Source organism: Bos javanicus, chromosome 22 (genome assembly GCF_032452875.1).
Source record: "Bos javanicus breed banteng chromosome 22, ARS-OSU_banteng_1.0, whole genome shotgun sequence".
NCBI lineage: Eukaryota > Metazoa > Chordata > Mammalia > Artiodactyla > Bovidae > Bos > Bos javanicus.
The window spans coordinates 49,202,322-49,224,344 of NC_083889.1; the positions used below are offsets into that span (position 1 = coordinate 49,202,322).

General features: G+C 54.3%; 2 protein-coding genes across 17 annotated transcripts in view; both read right to left on the reverse strand.

Moving 5' to 3' along the window:
* TEX264 (testis expressed 264, ER-phagy receptor) overlaps positions 1–13,104 on the reverse strand; it is a 30,570-nt gene extending 17,466 nt beyond the window's left edge. The window contains exons 1-4 of one of the 12 annotated variants that reach the window (XM_061397505.1): positions 12,999–13,104; positions 11,937–12,010; positions 9,735–9,859; positions 9,299–9,590 (exon numbers count right to left, since the gene is read on the reverse strand). In XM_061397505.1, coding sequence (XP_061253489.1) covers positions 9,299–9,556 — 258 coding nt within the window. In that variant the 5' untranslated portion in view covers positions 9,557–9,590; positions 9,735–9,859; positions 11,937–12,010; positions 12,999–13,104. Of the gene's footprint in view, positions 1–9,298; positions 9,591–9,700; positions 9,860–11,936; positions 12,011–12,225; positions 12,565–12,596 lie in introns of those variants that run through there. The other 11 variants (XM_061397503.1, XM_061397510.1, XM_061397509.1 and 8 more) reach the window with 11 other exon arrangements.
* Positions 13,105–19,451: 6,347 nt separating this feature from the next.
* Positions 19,452–22,023, reverse strand: part of RAD54L2 (RAD54 like 2) — a 109,976-nt gene continuing 107,404 nt past the window's right edge. For 4 of the 5 annotated variants that reach the window (XM_061397489.1, XM_061397487.1, XM_061397486.1 and 1 more), the window contains exon 22: positions 19,452–21,550. In XM_061397489.1, coding sequence (XP_061253473.1) covers positions 20,556–21,550 — 995 coding nt within the window. In that variant the 3' untranslated portion in view covers positions 19,452–20,555. The remainder of the gene's footprint in view (positions 21,551–22,023) is intronic. The other variant, XM_061397490.1, reaches the window with a different exon arrangement.

The following is a 22,023-nucleotide window of genomic DNA, read 5'->3' on the forward strand; positions in this document are numbered from 1 at the left end:
TGGCCCCCATCACCAGGGCCTCCGTACCTCTGCTCCAACCCACGCCCCTTCCTAAACCCTGCCCCACTTCCCAAGCCCCTTCTTGGCTGAGAATGCTGGTTCCCTCCAAGCCTCTCTGGGCCCCTAGTACCTATACCTCACTGCGCTCTGCTCCCCTCCCTCCCCTGGCTCCCACAAACTGCAGCCAGATAAGGGCTCCCAGGCTCTGAGACCTCCTAGGGTTGACTCCAGGCCTGCAAAACCCAGCACTTGCTTTTCCTCCTGGCATCAAGGGGCCCCGGTGTGTCTCACCTCCTGCCTCCTGAATCTACACCAGCCCCCAGACCTGGGGCTCTCTGTCCCGGGTTTCCCTCGATCAGAAGGCCCTCCTCGGGGCCCACTAACCCCTCCATTTAAACTCCTTCTACCTGCACGTTCACTCTCCTCAGCCTGCCATCCCAGTACCGTGGAGTCATGTTTGCCTGTCTCTGCCCGCTGATGGCCCTTTCCAGGCCCGGTCAACAGTCCCCTAAGGGACCCTCAGCCCTGCCCCACCTTTCTGTTCTGGCCAAATCAGCCCTGACCCTGGAGTGTCACTTTGGCTGAAGTGGACACTGAATCCCACCTCTGCATAGTCCCTGGGGGTCACCCCAACTCTCTGCAGCTTGGTTCCCTTAAATCCTATGTCATTAGGCATAGCTCAGGGCTTTGGGGGCAGGCAATATGGGGCAGTGGTCAGGACCACAGCTTCTGGAGAGAGGGAGGCCCACGTGTGAATCTCGAGTCCTGTGTTCTGGATGAGTCCCTTGGTTTCCTGAAGCCCACTGCCTAGATAACAACTTACAGAACTGTATTAAATGAGACACTTCCCAGGAGGCCTTAGCATGGTCTGGCACTTGTCATGGTCCACATGACAAGTGCTCCCTGCTTGTCAGTTATAGTAGCTATGACACAGGCCAAACAAGAGGTAACCACTGGCCTAGAATGACCATTTACCCAAACCTCTGAACGTGTAGCTCCTCCTCGCCCATCCTTCAGGCCCAAACACCCTCTTGGACAGCCTTACCAGGGTGGCTCGACGGCAGCCCCGTGCTGTAAACTGCTGCCTGCCTCAAGTCAACCTTGCATCACTTCTCTCAACCCAACGCGCCTGCCACCGTCTCCAGAGCTGAGACTGCTGCAATACCACCTCTTGTCTCTAGATGGTGCAACTGCTCCATTCACACCCAAGACTTGAGGATGGCTAGAATGCCAGGCGGCTCCAGAGGGCAGGTCTCAGACAGACCAAAGGACTGTGCCTGCGCCGAAGCCCATCTTCATGTTCCTAACCTAGTGACCTATGCCTTACAAAAGAAACATCTACCACAGGCTAAACAGAGAAATGGATGGAAAGCCAACTGACAGTCCCCTCTCCAGCCCCTGGCCTACCTGGGTTTGGGCCCCACGGTCTTGATCACCTCAGTGGCTCCAGCTCCAATCCTCCTCAGCCCCCCAAAGGCACCAGGACACTGTGATCATCCTGCTTAGCACCTCTCAATGGATCCTCCCAATTCACCTCTATCTAAGATGAAACTCCTGAGGCCCACATGCAAGGCTGTCTCAGAGCGGTCCACACTCAGTGTGTGGTGTACACACTGCCCGGCTCTGTCCATACACTCACCGAGCACTCCTTCTCTGCATCCCTAGCCCTGAGTAGGGGCCGAAACCCAGGTGGGCAGGCGCCCACTAAGCATCTGAGTGGCAGAGGGAGAGACAAATCCAGGCTCTGGCCAGCCAGCCTTGCCAGCCTCCTCTCCCACCACACCCCCACACATGCCCACATGGAACTATTTGCAGCTCGCCAAACATGCCACATCCTCCCATGCTTCCTCCCTTTGCGTAGGCTACTTCCTCTGCCTGGAATGTCCTCCTAACCCTATTTCTGAGTCCCTTCTGCCTGGGAAACTCCCCCATCCTTCAAGATTCAGCTCAACCCTCCTCTGAAAGTTTCTGCTGCTCCCCGCTGGGCAGTCCCTCCTCTCTGACCCCCAAATGTCCACTGCAGGGAACAGGTCTCGTGCTGCCTGTAATCGGTGGCCTCTCCCTCTCCCCACCACTCCAGACCTCCAGGCAGAAGGAAAGTTCTTCAGCGACAGTACAGGTATGCCTACATGCACACACATGCACATATGGGCTCTGCATCATGAGCAAACCTCTGCTCCCTCCACTTTGATAAAGGAGGAACTCTTGTCATCGGGGAGGGAGGCAGCCAGTAAGAAGACAGAGCTCCTGAAATCCTGGGCACAAGTGCTCCTTTCCTGCCTAGGGACCTTTTCAATTCTATGTGAGAAAACTTCCTGCCCCTCCCCTGTCCGAGGGGCTAAGGGGCAGCCTAGGAAGTTACCCAGCACGCCCACCACCTGCTGAGCAGCCCCATACCAAGAGGAGTTGGGAGCCAGCTGAACCAGGCACCAGCAAGGAAGAGACAGGACAGGTCCTAAGACCAGCTGGGCAGTGGCAAGATTGGTCTCAGAGCAGGGGAAGGCTTTCCTGGGCTCCCAGGACAGCCCAGGCCTTCCCTCAGGGGAATGGCTCACTGAGGTTGTCAAAGGCCCAAAGAGGAGGAGTGTCCTGATGGCTGGAAATCCCACCCACCGTGGTTCAATGCAGTATCCTTATTGGGACTGACCTTCGGAGGGCAGCCTGGGCCTTCTCCCTTTCCTCCCCGTATGGATCATTTGGGTAGCTAAGCTCAGAACAAGAGCTGGTGCTCAGAACTAGCACCAGCAAGGAACCATACCAGGGAGACAGGGTGGCGGCCAGACCCACCACCAACTTGGCTAAGTGAGGGGCCCATCCAGAATCTGCCCTCAGAGCACAAGTGCTAGGAAAGAGATCCCAGAGTACCTCCTTCAGGTTGTGAGGCCTCCTGAGCCCTAGCCCGGTGAGAAAAGGGCTTGGAGCCTACAGCTTTCGAGTACAATCTGACCCCACTGCCCCTTCTGGAAAGGCCTTGCAGTACCCTGCTGTGTGATATCAGTGAAGAGATAGTCCCTGCCTGGCCAGGACCTCAGTGAATCTGGAAAGTGGACAAGATCAATAAATTTCAGGATCCAGGGAGGAAAAATGGTTTCAGCTAGCCCAGACCAAACCCAGCCCTCAGGATCAATAGGAACGGCCCGCCTGAGGTCTCTAGCCTGCATAAGCTGACTGGGACAGCCGCACTGTCCACCAGGCCCAGGCCCAGAAGGCTTCCTAAACTCCTTCCTGGCCAGCCCACCCAGCCCAGAGCTGCCAGGGAATGGGAGCAGTGGGGCAAGGCCCTTCACTTGCACGGGTGCCCCCTGTAGAAGAGATCAACCACCCCTGTCCATTACTAGAGGGTGAATGGTAGGTTCGTACTCTCCTGGGCGTTGCAGGTCAACATGACAAGCCCCCAGATCCAACCTCCCTGAGAAGCTCAGGCCCAAAGGCACGGTGGAACTGGCACTAAGCAGGAAATGGGTGACACAGACAACCGGGTCAGAGCACAGGACCCACACTTCAGGCTTGAGGGGAGGGAAGTCAGTAGGATGCCACCATCCAGAGGGGGGGTCCAGGGGCTGCTGGGAGCTCCCACCTAGAAGTCTTTCAGGGCCTTTCTATTTTCACCCCCAAGCATAATCCTAAGGATGTCAGCTGGCATCTGACAAGGTGCTCACCATTGGCCTCAGTTGCTGCCTTCTAGGCATCAGCTCATTATATCCCTGAGACCCAGGGAGTAAAGCTGTTCAGCAAAGGGCATCCAGCAAGGCAATGTTGGCATCAGGGTTCAAACCCAGGCAGACTGACTCCAGGCCCATGCCACATACAATCCACAGCCACTGGGGAGCCCAAGAAATAGGCCTTACCGAGGAATGGCCTGGGGTTTCCCAAGTGGCGATAGGGGTAAAGAATCTGCCTGCCTCTACAGGAGATGGAAGAGATGCGGGTTCAATCCCTGGTCGGGAAGATACCCTGGAGTAGGAAATGGTACCTCACTCCATTATTCTTGCCTGGAAAATCCCATGGACAGAGGAGTCTGGTGGGCTACAGTCCACGGGGTCACAAAGAGACGACTCAATGACTGAGCACAGGGCGGAATGGCCTGCATAATGGTTTCTCCCCACATTGCACCTTCTCACATGGCCCAGGACATCTGCAGAAGGCCAGGCCACAGGCAAGCAGAGTACCTAAAAGCATCAAGTCTTCATGGCATAAGGCCCTCAGAAGTGCATAAGTGGGTGGGTGGGTGGGTGTGTTATGTGCATGTGCCAAGATTCTAAGCCCCTAATAGGAGCTGGGTATTTGGCCTTATCTAGTCCCCCCCGAAGAAAGCTAAAATTCTGAAGCAGAGAAAGACCATGGGACTTGCTCAGGCACAGGCTGGTAAGCAATGGAGCCTTGATTCCAACCCCGAAGGATAAGTCCAAAGCCCTTTCCTCCACTCCTTGCCCCTTCTCCTTCCCAAGGCCAGCTCTGTTGGGCAGTGAGTCTCGCCTTTCTACAGCTGCCTACAGTTAACCTGCCGTGAGCAAAGACCTGCACTATCGCCACAGGATAGCTGGGTGACGATGGTCTGGGCCTTCAGGAAGCGCCAGCTCAGTCCACATCCCCCTTGCCTGTCCTGAGGGTGCAGTCCTGGGAAATCCTCCTCCCTCACCCTGCCCTTCTCAGGCTCCACGTGGCCTCAGTGCCTTCAGGGAGAGAGGGGCCCCCATCCCCATACACACCGAAGAGAAAATACAGCACAGGCCAACGCCAGAAAACTCTTACTCAGCCCCTGAAGATTTGGTGACCCCCGGGCCGACTCTCAAAGAGACCAGAGGGAGAAAGAAACTTCAGTGTGGTCCGGCTTGCTAAAGGGGCCTCCCCAGTGGCTCATCCATAACGAATCTGCCTGCCAACACAAGAGATGCAGGTTCAATCCCTGCGTTGGGAAGATCCCCTGGAGAAGGAAATGGCAACCCGTTCCAGTATTCTTGCCTGGGAAATCCCATGGACAGAGGAGCCTAGTGGGATACGGTCCATGGCCTCACAGAGTCGGACACAACTGAGTGACTAAACAACAACAAGTTCACTAAAGGTAGAGCCCAAGCGCCACCAGTCCCCTCCCACACCCCCTCCATGCCTGGAGCAAGCACCCCCTCCTAGGCCTTGATCAGGTAAGCTGAACAGGCTGCCACGCCCCACTTGCCTCAGCCAAGCTCCCCACAAGGGTGGGCAGGCAGGTTACTTAAGCCCCAAATAGCAGCAGAGACGGCAGCAGCAGAGACGGCAGCAGCAGAGGGTGGGGCAGGAGGAGGAGGGCCAGGCTGTCAGACGGGACAGGCCCACAGGCACTGTGACAGCAGCCCGAACACTAGGGCCTGGTTACAGGTCAGAACTGGTCAGGATCAAACGAGGTGTGCAGGGTCCTCTCCAGCGCCTTGCCAACAACCAAGGCTCCCAGGGGGACCAGGCCTAGAAGGGGAGGCGAAAGTCACCGTTCAAGTAGGAGAGAGAGAGCAAGACAGAACTGTGCGTGTGCGTGCGCACGCGCGCACCACCAAGGCCCTCAGGGATGGAAAACAGAATGATTCCTCTGGCATCGCAAGAATCATTAACCCAGATCTATAGGCTCCTCCCATATAGAACTCCAAGATATAAGGCTGGCCAGCTAACATCCACACATAGACATGTCTCTCCAGGATACACACTCTCAAGCAGCATCTCACATGGAAGGGTCCACAGCAGTGCCACAGTCTTGCCTTGTTGGTGCCCTTTCCTGTGTTACTTCCTGCGCCCTGAGCCAGACCAGGGGAGCCTCGCCAGGCCTTTCTGAGGAACCAATCTCCCTCTGTCCAGCTGAGACTTGGAAGGGGCGTGGCTGGGAGCTGTCAGTCCACACCTCATGCGGGTAGCCACCCCTCACCTGGTCACTCACTGCCCCACTCACAGAGCCTGAAATAGCCTCACTCCCTCCCACACTCAGAGAAGCCAGGTTCTGGCTCCTGTTGTGTTGTGCTGGGCTGTGCTGGGGAGGGCAGAGTGGGGATGGGACACTCCAGAGCTCAGCCACATCCTGTCCCTTCCTCCTGTGAATCACAGCACGCAGGGCCCCATGCTGGACACTACTGTGCTGGGGGAGGCAGCCAGGGAGCAGAAAGCTTCGCTTCTCGGCCTTCCCCAGGACTGGAAGAGGTCTGTCCTTCAGGCTTCCCTGACACCCCTCACATCCATGGAGAGGGCCTGAGGGCTGCATCCCTTGGTCCCCACTGTGCACCAGTGCCCAAGACAGAGTGGCACAGACCAGATGCTCAAATATTTGTTAAATGCAAATAAAAACACATAAGTAAACTTGGTGAGAGAGTACTGCAGCATTTGCTAACTGACCATTAGTCTCCTCCCCTATGGTACCAGCAGTATGGAGCAGGAGGCCTCAGTTCCCATGGACCAATCAGTCTGCGGTAGCCATGAGAACATGAGTCCTGGGGGTCCAGGGTCCCCTGAGCCTTCTAGGATCTCTGCCAGGCAGGTGAGCCATCCCAGGTGTCAGGATGTGACTCAGCTCTGAATGGGGACACAGGTTACTTCCCGAGTGACCCAGGACTGGGATAGACAGGATCAGAGGGGCAGCTCTATGTGTTCATTCTCTATGCCAACCCGATGGTCACAGCCAGGGCTAGGGCCTAGGCCTGGGTTATGAGTGCCCAGCCTAACAATTCTCATCACACCTAATCAGCATGAGTGTTTTTTCCACCCACTTTTTGTTGTTACAACTTCTGATCCTCAACCACAGCACCTCAAGGTGCTGTGCTGCGCTGTGCTTAGTCACCCAGTTGTGTCTGACTCTTCGATCCCAGGGACTATAGCCAGCCAGGCTCCTCTGTCCATGGAATTCTCCAGGCAAGAATACTGGAGTGGGTAGCCATGCCCTCCTCCAGGGGATCTTCCTAAACCAGGTATCAAACCCAGGTCTCCTGCATTGCGGGCAGATTCTTTACCAGCTGAGCTACTAGGGAATGCCTCACCTATGTCACTTGATTTAACCCTTGCCAGCTGACCTAAAAGCAGGTATTTTTAACATTACTCTGCAGATGAGGAAATGGAGGTTCAGACAGGTTATGTGGTATGCCCCAAATCACACAACAGGACAGTGGTGAGACAGAATCAGAACCCAGGACTGCTAACCTCAAGGCTGTGCTCTCAGGCCATGGGCCCTCAGACTGGTACCCAAGTCAGGATGTGCCTGGCTAAGCCTGGAAATCAAGACCCAGCCCAGAGAGTCTGTCACATCCCCAGGAGAGCTGTATGGTTGGCTTCCTGGAGGTGGCTGGGTTAGGAGGCCATGGGGAGGGCGTCCCATGCCAGGATTCTTCTACCTCACTCTTCCCTGAGCCAGCCTTTGGCAATGACTCAAAGGTACCACAGCCCTCTCCCATTCTGGAATTAACACCTCCAACCCAAGCGGTAACATACGGCTTCTGGAACAGGACATGCTGATGAGGAAAGAGACACTGCAAGGACCCTTGTCCCTCCTACTGAGCTCCTGCAGAGGGTTCCAACTGGGTCAGATGTGGGAGGAGGGGCAGGGGCCAGGGGAAGGTAGCGGAGAGACTTACACAGCAGAGCCCGGCAAGGGTGGGGGTCCGGCGTCTGGTCTAGGAGCTTCCCGCAGCCCAGAGCCGCTCCATCCCACTTGGGTCTCAGTGCCATCTCCCGGTCACGTGACCTCGAAACTTCCATGTCTACTCATCCCTCAACCAGGCCATGTCACCTCTTACCTGGACTCAGCCCAGTCTCAATGGCCCCCTGCCGCGTCTCCTCCCCTTGCCATGTACTCAGCTTCCTAAATCAGAGATGGCAAACTGTGCCTTACCTGTCCTCCCATCCCACTCTTCCTCCCACTGCCTGACCCAGCCAAGCCTTCTCCATCGCTCTCCACCCACCACGTGTTCACTTGCCGCACTTCTTCCGTCATCCTACACCTGCAGGCCTGTGCTCTGCAGTTCCCTTAGCCAGAAGCCCCTTCCCAGTAAAGTAAAATTACCCTCATGGCAGACCTCCTCTCTGAGCCTCCATGGTAGACTTGAGGCAAATCCACAGCTCAAAGTTCCATGAACACTGATCACAGTGCAGTGTCTTGCTGGACATTTATGTTTATAGGGCTGACTTGCCAACCCCACAAAGTTTCCTGAGGGCAGGGCCAGGTCTGTTCATCTCCAGAGTGCAGGTGTCGAGCAGAACCTGGCACAGAGAGGGAGTCAGCATATCCCTGTTCCGACTGAGCACCCCAGTGAGGCCCGCTCAGCACGCAGTGTGGAGGCTACAGGCCTTGCCCACTTGAGCTCTCCAGGCAAGGAAACCAGAGCTGGGGGTTCCCAACACCTGGTTTGCCAAGACTCAGAGCTGCCAGCCCATGCAGCAGTGGGCAGCACCACCCCACAGCACGGCAGGAGGCCACATTGGTGAGCCCTGACTCACCACAGGCTGTAAGTACAGTCAGACACCCACAGGGTCCCCGTGATGCCAGGTTAGTCTCTGACCCCAGCATCCCGGACAGCTCACCACGCTCCAGTTGCCCCCAAGGCCCTCTCTGAACTAGGCAGCTTGACATCCAAAGAAATACCTTGTCCCTGGGTGAGGGACCATCATAAAGACTATAAGATTTTATTTTCTTTCAAAAGAAGAGCTGAAAGAGGGAAGGCAAAGAAACAAGTGTGTGTGTATGTGTGTATGTGTGTTTTAGTCGCTCACTGTGTCCAACTCTTTGCTTTACCATGGCCTGTAGTCCACCAGGCTCTTCTATCCATGGAATTCTCCAGGCAAGAATACTGGAGTTGAGTAGCCATTCCCTTCTCCAGGGGATTTTCCCAACCCAGGGATTGAACCCGGGTCTCCTGCATTGCAGGCAGATTCTTTACCTTCTGAGCCACCAGGAAAGACCCCAAAGAAACAAGATACAACTCCAAAGAGAGGGCAGAGTCTGAATGGCCTGGCTTTAGAATGCTGGCTTCAAATGGGAATGAAAGAAGGCCAGAAGAGGAAACAATAGAGCAAAGACCCGGCAGAGCCTAGGGATTCACAGTGGCACTCAGAAGTTAGGGAAGACAGGGAAATTAGACTTGGACAAGTAGAAAGCCAGTATATGGATGCGTGGAGCAGAAGTCCAGATTAAATCTGGAAGGAGCTTCAAGGTCAGAGAGGAGGTGGTCTGCATAGCCAGCTCAATGATTTCCCCACCTCTTCCTCAGAAACCAAAACACCCCTAGCCCAACAAGCCCTGCCCCACGTCTGTCCAGGGGGCAGAACCCCAGCCAGGGCACAGGAGGCTCCTTACCATATGGGGGTTGTCATAGTAGACGGCAATGGAGCGGAGTTTGGGGGACACACTGCAGCTCTCCGTGAAAAGCGGCCCAGTCTCACCGTAGGGCCCCACGTGGAACTTGTAGGCCACGGTGACGTTGCGGATGGGGGGTGAGCCAGCACTCACTGTCACCCCAGCCAGCAGCCCTGAGTACCCGGCAAAGGCCAGCAGCGTCAGCAGCAGCAGCAGAGTCAGGCCCCCAATCAGGCCCAGGAGGAGCAGGTCCGACATGGCTCTGTGCCCCCCACGCCACACCCCAAGGCAGCTGCAAAGGAGACAGAAAGGAGAGGAGGCTGGTAGCCTGCTCGACCAATGTGCCCGCCTGCCTGCCAGCCAGCTGTGGCCCAACCTCAGCCCTGCCTTGGGTGCTCTGACCTGGGAGGGGGAGGAGCCGGAGGTGTTTACGCACACAGTGACCTAGAAGGGAGCTACAAAGGATGACTGAAGCCACAAGCCTCTTTATTTCTTCATCACAACTATGGAGGCTCTCCGAGCAACTCTGTCAGCTGGCAGTCGTGGTCACACCTGGGGAAGCTGAGTCACGGAGAGGCACAGGAGTGAGTCAGTGGAGGACATATGACTGGCCCATCAGGGGCGGCTGATTGTACTTCGGCCCTGATCAGCCACCCCTGATGGGCAGACGTCAGCCTGCCCGCCAGCCTTTTCCCCACACTGCCTCTTCCTTACAACTGAGACACACTGCCTGCCCAGCCTCCCCAAACCTTGTGAGCCACTGCCAGACGGAGGAGGGGCAAGCACAGGGCCCTCTTATTAAAAACAGGGAAACCATGAGGAATGAAACCTCAGGGGGAAAAAATGTGCCACAGGAAGGGGCTCACAGAGGAAAGTCTCTTTGACTAAACACATCTGGTCCAAGAAATACTGCTATGCAACAAGCGCATCCATCCAGAACCAAGGGAGAGGCCAGGTTCAAGGGGGCCTGAGCAGCCAGAGCAAAGTCCGGCACTACGATTCCTGAACTTGCTGAGCTCCCCAGGCTAACAAGCTCCATCCCACTTCTCCAGTCCACAGAGCAGCAAGGAAGAGGCAGAGGACAAAAGACTGCGAGAAGTGGAGACACAACAGGGAGTGGTGCATCCCATGGGAGAGGGGTGCTGGCCAGGCAGGAAGCCAAAGGTGGGGTCCAATGGCTGCTCCGCCCCTCCCCCTTCCTTCCCTTCTCCCCAGCATCTCTGGATGTCTGGAATTTCATTTTGGGGGTTCAGCTCTCCCCCACTGACCTCCTGTACTAGGGAGTTCACAGAGAAGCATCATGTAGGTTTGCTAGAGGGTGTCTTTTCCTTTCTGTGTATGTCATTTATCTGATGATTCTCCCTCTTCCTCACTGGACTTTCCCTGTTTCACCTATTTGCTATCTGCATGGTATAAGCAATAAAGATACTCATTTTAGGGGAGAAAAAAAAAAAAAAGAGAGAGAAGATATCCAAGAGCAGGCTGAGGGACACAACCCATAGGTTGGCGTATGAGCCATTCCAGACAGACTGCCCAGGCCTCCATGCAACTTGGGGCCAGAAGACTAACTCTCTTAGAGGGCTTGACCTGCATCATCCAGGGTGGGGGCGGCGGGGGAGGCACACACCACAGAGACTATACGGTTCAGGAACAGAAAATCAACCCTGCAGCTCTATGCAGAACTTAGCTATATGGGATAATTTATTCCCTGTGGGTTCTGGGTCTCAAAACTTCTTTCAGAAGAACTGTCTTTGCAGTGAATGTGCACAGAGAATCTGTCTCATAGACACGGACAGTGAACCTCCAAACCTTTGGCATCGTGGCCTTGCGTTGTTATCACGATGGTCTTTTCACCCACCCTTGCTCCTGCCCTACAGGCGCACCTTTGGATGCATTCTTTGTCTCCCTCAACCTGCCTTCAGTTAGTTTCACACCTGATTTCTTTGATGATGATAAGGCACGGTCTAAATATTGAAACACAGCTACTTCATTAATCCTCAGAACCAGATGGGTATGGATCAGAAAACAAGTGGTTAGAGATTAAGAGACTTGCCCAAGGTCACAAAGGTACTACACAGAACTGCCTGGACAAAATGCAGGCCATGAGAATCCAGGTAGTCTGATTCCCCTATTTCCACTTCTCTCCTCCCTGGGAACAGGACTTCCAGAAAAGCCCAAGAATTTAATCTACGTTGGACATCCCTGAATGTCCTGAATTGGACATCTCTGAATTGGAGAAGGAAATGGCAACCCACTCCAGTGTTCTTGCCTGGAGAAGAATCCCAGGGACGGGGGAGCCTGGTGGGCTGCCGTCTAAGGGGTCGCACAGAGTCAGATACGACTGAAGCGACTTAACAGCAGCAGCAGAACATCTCTGAACCCAAGGCTCTTAGCTGGAAGCTCTCAGCATCTAAGTCTCCCACTTGTCTTGGGAGTGATCAGCCCTCTGGCCCTAGCTCTTTGGGCTGCACACTTCCTGTCTCCTCAAAGGAGCTTAGTTTCTGGAACCCTTCTCTTCCTCTCACTTCCTAAACTGGTCAAAACAGGCGGGGAATGTACCTGGGGTCCCCGCTGAGCTCTGGGCAGCACGGGAAGGAGGCGGGGCAAGGGAAAGGTAAGAAGGGCTGGGGAAGCTCACCTCTAAAGCCAGGCTCACTTTAGCAACTCATGGCATCCAACGCGGGAGGGGCCAAAGCTCCAAGTGCTCCAGGGCTGAGGGCAGAAAGAAAATAACCACTAAGCCGGGAGCCCTGCCCTGACTGATCTCTTATCAGGGAACGCCCACAGGGGCCTCGACAAGAACTCTCCCCTCCACAAGAGGTGGTGTACCTCCACCACGCCCTCAGACACCTTAGGGAAATCAGAAGCCAGATTCCGCCTGAAAAATGTCAGCTCTTCACTAGACTTCTGGGCATAAACCTCTGTACCTGGAGCGTCCTCTTCCTGAAGGGGTCCAGCCACCGCGCCTGGCCCTAAGCCAACCCCTGCCGCTGACCAGGCTGGGACCCCTCTCGGTATTCTCCTCGGGTCAGAGAGGCCCGAGCAGAGAATCAGGGAGGGCGGCCCCGCGCTGGCTTCCTGAGGCCGCTCACGTGCGCCGCGGCGGCTGGCCCGTCCTTAAAGGGCCAGCCACAGGCAAAACTTTTAGTGCCGAAGATTTAAGAATCAGAGGGGCCTGCGAGGGGAGGAGAGGCTGCCTCCACTCTGCAATCACGGCGTCCAGCCCCTGCTCACCCTCGCTTCGCCTATGTAACCAGCCCTTTCCTTTTCAGCCACGACCTCTAGGGGTCCCATGCACCTCTACAACTTACAAGGAAGTTAAAGTTTGCAGCCGCCGCTGTGTGGCGCGGCCTCAGAAGACAGGGGCGGAGTTTACGTGCGGTTCTGGTCCAGTTGTAGGACCTCGCCGCCCACCCCCACCCCTTCGCCCGCCCCGGAGTCCCTAGTTTCCGGGCGTGCCGTGCACCGGTGGCCGAGGCAGAGGGTGGCCCGAGATAGTAGAGTGGTCCAAGGTCGCGTTCGGGCCCTTGGATGCAGCCGGGACGAGCTGTGGGCGTGATGAGATGCAAAGAGCGGTTGGGCCGGGGTCACGGTGGGGACGCGGGTGGCCCTGAGGTCGCGCCCAGGCGCACGGAGGTTCCAGGCCTCTGGCGCGTGTAGAGCCGCCCCGGCGAGGACACCTCCCAGACCTGGCCCTCACCTCAGCGGCCACCAGCCGCCGACGCCAATCCGCGCACGCGGCTTGGTCTTGGAGCCTGCGCGCGCCCGCCGCGCACGCTCGCTCCGCCCCCTCTCGCGGCAGGACGTGGCCGTGGCCGTGGGCGCGTGCGCGCGGGGCCCAAAGGGCTGGGGCCTGCCCCGCCCCGTGTCCATGGCAACAGACGTTTGCCTGTCCTGCTGAGCGGTCAGGGGCCAATGCCACCCTGTACTTTCCTGCCTCTCACAAGCTTCTGGGCTGCAGGTCGACGGTGACTTAGAAACAATCTTTTAACTTTTGGACTGTCGAGAGCGCCACGACATGAGGAGGGAGTAGAGAGGCAGTCTGGGGTCCCAAACGGCTGCACCGGAAAGGATCCTTTGAAGAGGTTGGGAAGTGCAGCACAGTAGTACAACTCTGGCCTTTGTATCACCCTAGGTACCGTCACTTTGTCTCACTGAGGCTTCCTGACAGACCTAGGAACCAAGCAAGGCAGGGCCACTTGCTCCCTTTTTACAGCTGAGGCTCACGGAGGAAGCGGGATCCCATCTCGGGAGGCGCAGACAGCAGCTACCTCCAACACTCAGCGTCTACCTCTTCCCTCCTCTGCCCCGCTTCCCTGCGCCAAACGGACCACAGAGGTGATCATTCTTCCATCCAACATTTATTGAGCATTGCTTCCTGCTAGTACAGTTCTTGGAGAAGGAAATGGCAAGGCACTCCAGTGTTCTTGCCTGGAGAATCCCAGGTACGGGGGAGCCTGGTGGGCTGCCGTCTTTGGGGTCGCAGAGTCGGACACGACTGAAGCAGCAGCAGCAGCAGTACAGTTCTAGCGGCTGCGGATACTAAATGAACAAAATCAAGGGCCTGCCCTCCTGGAGCTCACCAGGTGGTTCTTCCTTCACTACCCTAGAGGTGGTTGGGGGAGGCCTGTCTGCCCTTCTAAGTTTCATATTCTACACACACACACAGTGTGCGTGCTCAGTCGTGTCATACTCTTTGAGACCCCATTGGACTGTAGCCCGCCAATCTCCTCTGTCCACGGAATCTTCCTGGCAAGAATACTGGATCCGGTGGCCATTTCCTAATCTAGGGAATTTTTCCCCTCTCAGGGATTGAACTCGTATCTCCTGCATTGGCAGGCGGATTCTTTACCACTGCACCAAACCCCAAGTCAACTGTAAGCTCCTTGAGGACAGGTTCAATCTTCAGCTGGTGTTTTTGAGGAACTACAAAAACAACAAAGCATTCTTCCAGGGCCCCAAAGATAAAACCTCACCCTCCTGAGAGGCCCAGTCCTGCAGTGGAGGGGATGGGGCAGGGGACAACTTGCTGCTCATAAGCTTGTCTACATAACAGGCTGGGTCAAGAGCTACTTTGGTGCTCCTCACACAGAGGACTGGTTTGGGAAGTGAATCATTTTTGGGGGGGATCCCACTATACTAGCAAAGGGCAGACTGAGCACACGGAGGCACTTGTAGCTGGTTTCTTTTCCTTCTACTTCACACTATTCTGTCCACAGGCAGGGAAGACTGAACCTCATCTACAGGGCTCTGGGCTAACCAGAATGGGTAGCTGACTTCTCAGAGGCACTCAGGGCTGGGCTGGCAGGATTGTGGCAGTTCTGTTCTACTGATGGATATTAGGCAGATGATCAAACCCTCTGGGTGCCCCCAGGCAAATGGGTATGAAGGCATTTCCTGTGAGACCAGGAAGGGCGGGACTACTGCCTCAGACACAGACAGCTTCTCTGCATGGTCAGTTCTGCTTCTCAGAAGCTGATGAACTTCACCCAGGAAACCATTGTCTGGAGAGGCCCTTTCATCTTGTCCTCTCTGTTCACTTCCTTTAGCGTGGTAGGGGAACTCCAGAGTCCCACGTCAGAGTTCAGGATGTGTCTTAGGAGCCTCAGTACCTCTGTGGTGAAAGCAGAGTTGGCCTGTGACTGGAGCTGCAGCCCATCAGCCTACCAGGCTTCACTGCAGGCTGCTCTCAACAAAGCCAGCTCTGCCCTTGGTAGGATTCCTGCAAGGCCTCTCCTTACCACCAGGAGACAGCAGTCCAGGCACTCTCCACTACCCCTAGTGGCATGTCTGAGCAGAGCTGATCACCTAGCCTCTGGGATCATCTCCCTCCCCCATGCTCCAGTCCGTCCTGTCTCCCAACAGCCTGTATTCTCTCATGAGCCCAGACTTGGCCTTTGTCTCCTCCTTCCTTCCCTGTCCAAACAATTCCCACAGAAGCTCTTTAATTCTCCCTTACTAAATTCCAGACAGTTTCCCCAAACAGGAAACAAAGCAGAGACAACCCCCTCCTTCTCCCTCTTCAGGTTAGTTCTCTTTGAAGTGGTGATTAGATCCTCTAATTCAGATGACAATGGAGAATGTACATGCAATGTAAGATGCTCTGCAAACCCTGCCACCAGCCATCTCCCACCCTCTGAAGGCCAATCCCTGGCCACTCACAGCCTAGTTAGGGCTACCCCTGCAGGACTTGCCATGACTGAGGGACCAACTAGCCTCACGCCACTCGGAGTCAGCTTTGCTATTTCCTCTAGAGCCAGGAAATGCAGTCTTCTTCAGGTGAGTCAAGGCAGAAAAAGTCTAGTGAAGAACACAGCATAAAAAGAGCCTGCCAGCCATCTGTCCTCTGTTCCCACCCCCAGAGGTGCCATCTCAGCATCCACACTGCTCTAAGTTATATCCCTTACACCATCACCCAGCCACAGAGCTGTTCAGACAATTCCTTGATTAAACAACACTGCCTTCTTCAGTTTACATTTTATTTTACAAAAAGAGAAATAAAGAAAACTGATAGGCAGTTATACTGACTTACAATTGTTCTGTTTGCTTTTTTTTAAAAAAGTGACATGAAACACAAGTAAAAATAAATACGTCATAGAAACAGCCAGTTGCCCAGTCTCTAGGGCAGGAGCACCTGCCCTGCTGAGAGAGGAGGGAAGCCCGTGATCACACCAGCAGCCGGAGCACTCAGCTACAGGTGCTCCTCAAAGCCAGGCGCAGGTCCCAGGCCTCAGGGGGCGTCCTGAGGAAAGAAGACGGAAAACCAAAGCCAGGTGCCAGGTCCCTGGGGCCACCTCATCTCCCCCTGACTCCCCCTGGCAGCAGTGTGGCCTTAGTGGTTATCCATTGCGACCCCCTCAACCCACCCTGGACCCCCTTCCCCAACCCCTCTGGAGAGGGTACAGGAAAAACACAGGCAGGCAGGCTGAGGGGATTCTTCCGTTGAGTCCCCAGCCCACCCTGAGTAACACAACCAGATAAGTCAGGTTATACCCATGTGCACATAAGCACATGTATGCACACACACTCTACCACACGCGCGCACACACACACACACACACACACACAAACCTGGACTGAGCTCTCTTCCAGGGGAGGGCCTTAGGTCAGGTCACAGTATGAGATCCCCTCTTCTGAATATTATCCCAATAGTGGTAACGGAGTACTCAGATCTCCCCCGGCCCATCACTACAGCCTGTCTAGTTACCTCTCCCCAACGCACTAGATTATGACAGCAAACAGACCTCTGAGAGAGGAAAGGAGACCAAGTCCCTGAAGCGCAGAGAAGGTGGACTCTGCCTGCTCAGCAAGTTCATCGGTAAGACTAGGGTATTCATAAAAGGACTAGAGCCAAGCCAGTGGCACAGAACACACGCAAAGGGGTCACAGTGGAATATACAGGGCAGAAGTCAGTCAGAAGGAGAGTCTGCAGTGAGTGATTAGAGAGCATACCCTTCTCAGACAGACCATGAGGTGCAGATTTCTTTCTTGGGAACAGTCTGCCGAGGGCCAGAAAGTCTGCTAGGGATCTAAAGGTGGGAGCTGTTCTTCTCTCAGGAGTTTTGGTGCAAGGAGAGTCACTGAGCTGGGTGCACAGGAGGCCACCGCTCAGAGAGGAGAGACGGGTCTCCTGTAGAATCACAGGGGACTGGGAAGCACAAGGGGGTTATGAACAGAAACAGAGAAACAGGAATGTAAAGCCCCAGAAGACCTTCTCCCAACGGATGAAGACTCAATTCAGAGCGATGCCAGGCATGCACAGACAAGAGTGCCTTGCTCTGACTGCTATGGGAGTGACAGTCCCACCCAGACTGTTAAAATCTTGGTTGAGTGTTTCAACCTATCAGCAAAATGTTACCCCAGCTACTTGCTTCATGTCCTGGAGTGGGAAATATTCATATTTAGTTGTGAATCACAAGTATATAGAGATTCTACACACTAGTTCCTAGGGAATAGAGTTCTAAGGACCAGAGACATCCTAAAGTCAGAAGATGCTTAAGACAGATGCTTGAGAAGCGTAACTGGAGGCAGTGAGAACTCTGCAGATATCTAATTTGAAAATGACATGGATCCAACATGGCTCACTTACTTTCTCACTTCAGCGGCTAATCTCTGTTGAATTTCTATCTACAAAGATACTGAGACAGCAAGTCAAGCATTACTACAAGTGGTAATCCTGAATCATTACATAGTACTATATCCCCTAGATTGAGGACTTAGGCTAAACCAGACAGATGGGGCTTGAGAGGCCCTTGAAAACATGCTATGGAAGACAGCAGTGAGGGAAGATGGCTAAACCTGATCTGCCCTCCCTCTTACCATCCTTCCCTTACTCAAGCCGGAATGGTGGGTGGGCATCACTGCCAAGTTGTTTCTCATCAGAGAAACAGTAAAACATCGTTCTTAGGTTCTAAAACAGCTCCTGCTTCCCTCACACATATGTTCATATTTGGTGTGCATGCACGCTTGCCTACCTGCACACAGAGATAGCAGAAATGTCAGAGAAGTGTTTTCAGGTTTTTTTTTTTTTTAAAGGAAAACCATGGAACCAGCAGCACTCTAATTTCCCATGATCCTAGCCCTACTCCCTTATACACTGTAAGCTGCATAAATCAAAGAAAACCTTGTCTACCCAGGACAGCCTCCCAAAACTGCGGCCTCTCCTGAAATGAAGCACGACTCAGCCCCTAGAACCACTGGGAAGAGGGCAGGCTTGTATGGCAGAGAACACCCATTTGGTTCCCAGTACGTTTAAAAGCCCATCCCTCCAGTGGCTGCTTTTAGTTCCTCACTGGGATAGTTTCTGGATTCTCAGTCTGCTGCTGTGATTTCCTAGAGGTGAACACAAAAATACCCCTCCTTCCCCACACACATTCTCTGGGATCCCAGTGCTCTGGGGCCTTAGAGGCATCATTTGTAGCCCAGGTGGTGAGTGTTCCTTGCAAATCAAGAGATCCAGGCTAGCTTACTCCCTCTGCACCAGCCTCAGCCAGAGAGCCCACTCCAACTCAGCCCCTTCACCATTCATTCTCGGGATGCATCTGAGAAAGCACTGTTGGAACTGCTGTTTTTAAATTATTAAAATAATTTGCATAGCTAAATTGTAGGTCTAAGGCTTCTATGAAGAGGAGAGTTAAGTGTCTGACAGGGTGCTTATGAAAACAGAGAAAGCAAGCTCCTTAAGTTCCACTTTTGGTGTAACTGAACAGTGCGCACGCACGCACACACACACACGCGCACGTAACAGCCATCTCCTTGTCCCTTCTTGGGGATAATACCCCAGAGTGTCCCCAGAGTGTGCTAAGACCCCCCCACCAATGGAAATGGGCTGTTCAGAAGAACTGCAGAAGCAGCTACTACTAGGGGCGACCCAGCTAAGCTGCCCCCAGGGTTCAGAAGAGGCAGGTGCGGCAGCCGCCCAGCCAGTGAGGAGGGACCAATGGGGAGGCGGTACAGCTCTGAAGCCAGACAGGGCTTGTTTTCCCTAAAGAACTGCCCAGCAAGGTCTCAGCAGTAGGGGCAGAAAAGCCAAAAGGAAGACAGTGCTTATGCTTAGACTAGATGCCCCTCAGCCTCCAGCACTGGTGATAAGGGGAGACTCAGAATGACCAATGTGTTATGATGATTTAAGGCTTCTACAGAGGAAGGGCTCCTCCACAGAGGATGGAGGTAGCAGACACCAGGGCCCACACTGATCACCTGATAGGCTGAGGAAGCCCAACATTTCCCGATATGAGCTCAACTGTCTGTTCTGTCAACCCAGCAGCCACCTACACCCAGCTTCACTATTCAGCATAGAGCCTGCCTCTAAGGTCATCCCAAGAGGACACACCTCCGAATTTGGGGTCACCTACTTCCCAATTGCAAACTCCATGATCCTAAGTTTCAATCGCTGTGTAATGAGTCGCATCATCGCTAATACCCAGTCGCAGGATTCCCTAACTTCCTGAGAGGCCATTTGCTGAAAACATAGTTGCTTAGTGTAGACCTTCATCAAGGCTAACTCTCTATCCTTGGTCACTTCGCCATCCACTGGGAATTTACTAACGAGCAGCTGTGGGGTCTGAGACATAAACTTTCCCTTCCCAACATTTACCCTCCTTACCCTAACCTCCCCTCCCACCCACCCCCCAAAAAAGAACCAAGACACATGAAAAGTCCAAATAATAAATAATTGCCCATAAGAAATAAATTAACATGGAGCTCGCTAATGGGGAAGGAAAGGAAAGGCCAAGAAAGGCCACCAGGACGGGCAGCTGGGGGCTCGGTTCCATCTTCGTGAAGAATGTCTTTTCTGGCCACAACTCCATGACCTCCTGCTCACACTCTGCAGTGCTTCTCCCCCCCAGCTTCGGCAGATTGACACTCTCACACGCCAGAAAGGCAGATCTTGCTCAGAGAAAGCCACTGGAGAAAGAGAGATTGGTAATGCCCATTTTCTCTGATAATCTCCCCCCAGACTTGAATCAAGTGTGGCTCTGATAACCGGGGACTTGGGTTAGCTGGGCCTGGTCTTCACCCAACTAGAAGGAAACTTGTGGTTCCCATGGCTCTTCTCCTGGGCTCACCCTGATGTTCATAGTAATAGTTGCCATGAACCACCATGCTCTGATTTCCATTTTATAAAAGATAAATTCATTTCTTAGTTTCCCCCTTAGTCCCTCCCTCCCTCCCTCCCTTCCCACCCACCTGCACCCCTGCTCTGTTACATACATGTAAGTACATATACACACACACATACACACACACGTACACACACCTGGTCTGCTTCTTTCCCATCCCCTAAAAAGACCCGACTGCATGGAATCTCAGTCTGCCCACCCTTCTTCTCTTCCCCTGCCTCCCTCCCCTCCCCTCTCCAGACCAAGCTAAGTCACCCAGTAAGGCAGCTCTCTCGGGAGAGAATGTTCCCAAAGACAGAAATGGGATGTGAGCTTCTACCCTCAGACGGGCAAGCAAGCAAGCAGACAGCATAAGCAAGGCAGGCAGGAAGAGAGGCAGGCTGCCCTGCCCCTCCATTCCTGTTTTAGGTCCCTGATTTCCCACTATTGCTGCTCTGTTGGAATTTTTTTTTTTTTTTTGCCTCTTTTGTTAAAACAGCAACAGAGCCCTGCCACCTATGGTCAACCACCCTTCTTTGTCCTCTTCCTTTCCCCTCTTGCCAAGGGCCCTATTCTCAGAAACCCCAGATTGCTGCCTTCCGTCTGGGTGGGCGACCTGCTGGGGGCCCCGAGTGAGGTGGAGAGGGGATCCTCAGCTATTTCCCAGTGACCTCTATTACATCATCGTCCTTATCCTCATCATCATTGGAGCTGAACCCCACCTCAGCAACCTCATGAGAGTCAAATGGAGGCACCTGGGACCGGAGGAGGCCACCGGCTGGGTAGCCTGTGTGTGGGGATATGTAGCTGGGGTAGACAGACATGCCCCGTGAAAGGTTGCTGGGCAAGACAGGGGAAGGAAAAGGCGCGAACATCCTTGGCTCGGACAGGAGTGGCTGTGAGAATGGGAGTGAGTAGCTGGGGAGTATCCCTGTTACAGAGGGGTTGAGCATGAAGGAGGGGTTGCTGGCAGTGACTGAGGTAGCCGTGGAAGAGGAACTGACGGGGCCTGCCGGCACCAGAGGGTCAGTAGTCACTGGAAACACCAGGCGGGCATCTGCCAGCAAATTGGACAGCTGGTAGTAGGAGGGGGTACTGCCCATGAACAGGGAGTTCTCCCCAGCCTGGGAGGTGAAGGGAGGGGTGAGGTTATGGTTTAAGGAGACGGGTGGCATGGCAAACCCGCCAGAAACTGGATACCCGTGTTCATACGGCTGCACGGGAGCTGGCAGATGGCCCTTCCTGGACCGCCGGCGGGCTGACTCCTGGGCAGCAGGTGGGGTGGCCAACTTGCGCTTGTGGCCCCGTAAGTCCAACACTGGGTGCCTGTCACCACAGGGCTGGCCGGTCACCAGGAGGGAACTATTGAGGCAATGACCCCCGTGTCGAGGCTCAGTCCCGAGGGCTGTCCCAGGAACAGCACTGCTGTCCACAAGTGGAGCCGGGGGGCCAGGCAGGGCGGTGCTGGAGCTTGGGGAGCTCTGGCGGGACTCTCGGGCAGCAGCCACATCCGCATACTGCTGGAGCTCGCTGATGATCTCCGGGCTGTCTGGAGAGACGGGCCGGGCCAGCCCCTCGGGGTCGGGGGCTTTAGGTGATGAGGCACTGTGTCTGCCATTGCTTGTAGACTCGAGAGAAGGCCCCTGGGAACCTGGGGACAAAATGTAGGTAACTGAGAACCAGAATGGCCAGGGAGGGAAGGAGAGGATAAGACAAAAGTCCACTGGGAAAAAAAACCCTGTCCTGTGGTTCTCAAAATTCAAATAGTTTCCTGTGCAAACAACATCATCTAGTCAACTTTCCCAGTCACAAAGAAAGAAGTCTTTTGATCTAGGAAATAAGTCTATCCAAGGAAAGACTTGTAACCTTGCTGTACCTCAGTTCCCTGTAAAACCCCACCAAGGTGAATCCTATAAAATAATGGTTATGAAATGCCATCATTCTTTCAGTAAGACACTTTCTGGGGACAAAGATGGTCAGTGCCCATGATGGGAAAAAAAGAGGAAAAGGAAGTTTAAAAAGCAGTCTATCCTGGTTAAAAACAAAACAAAATCCATGGCCATGAAAGATGACTGGTAAAATAAGAAATCTAAAATGGCAAGAGTGGTAGGTAATATTACAGAG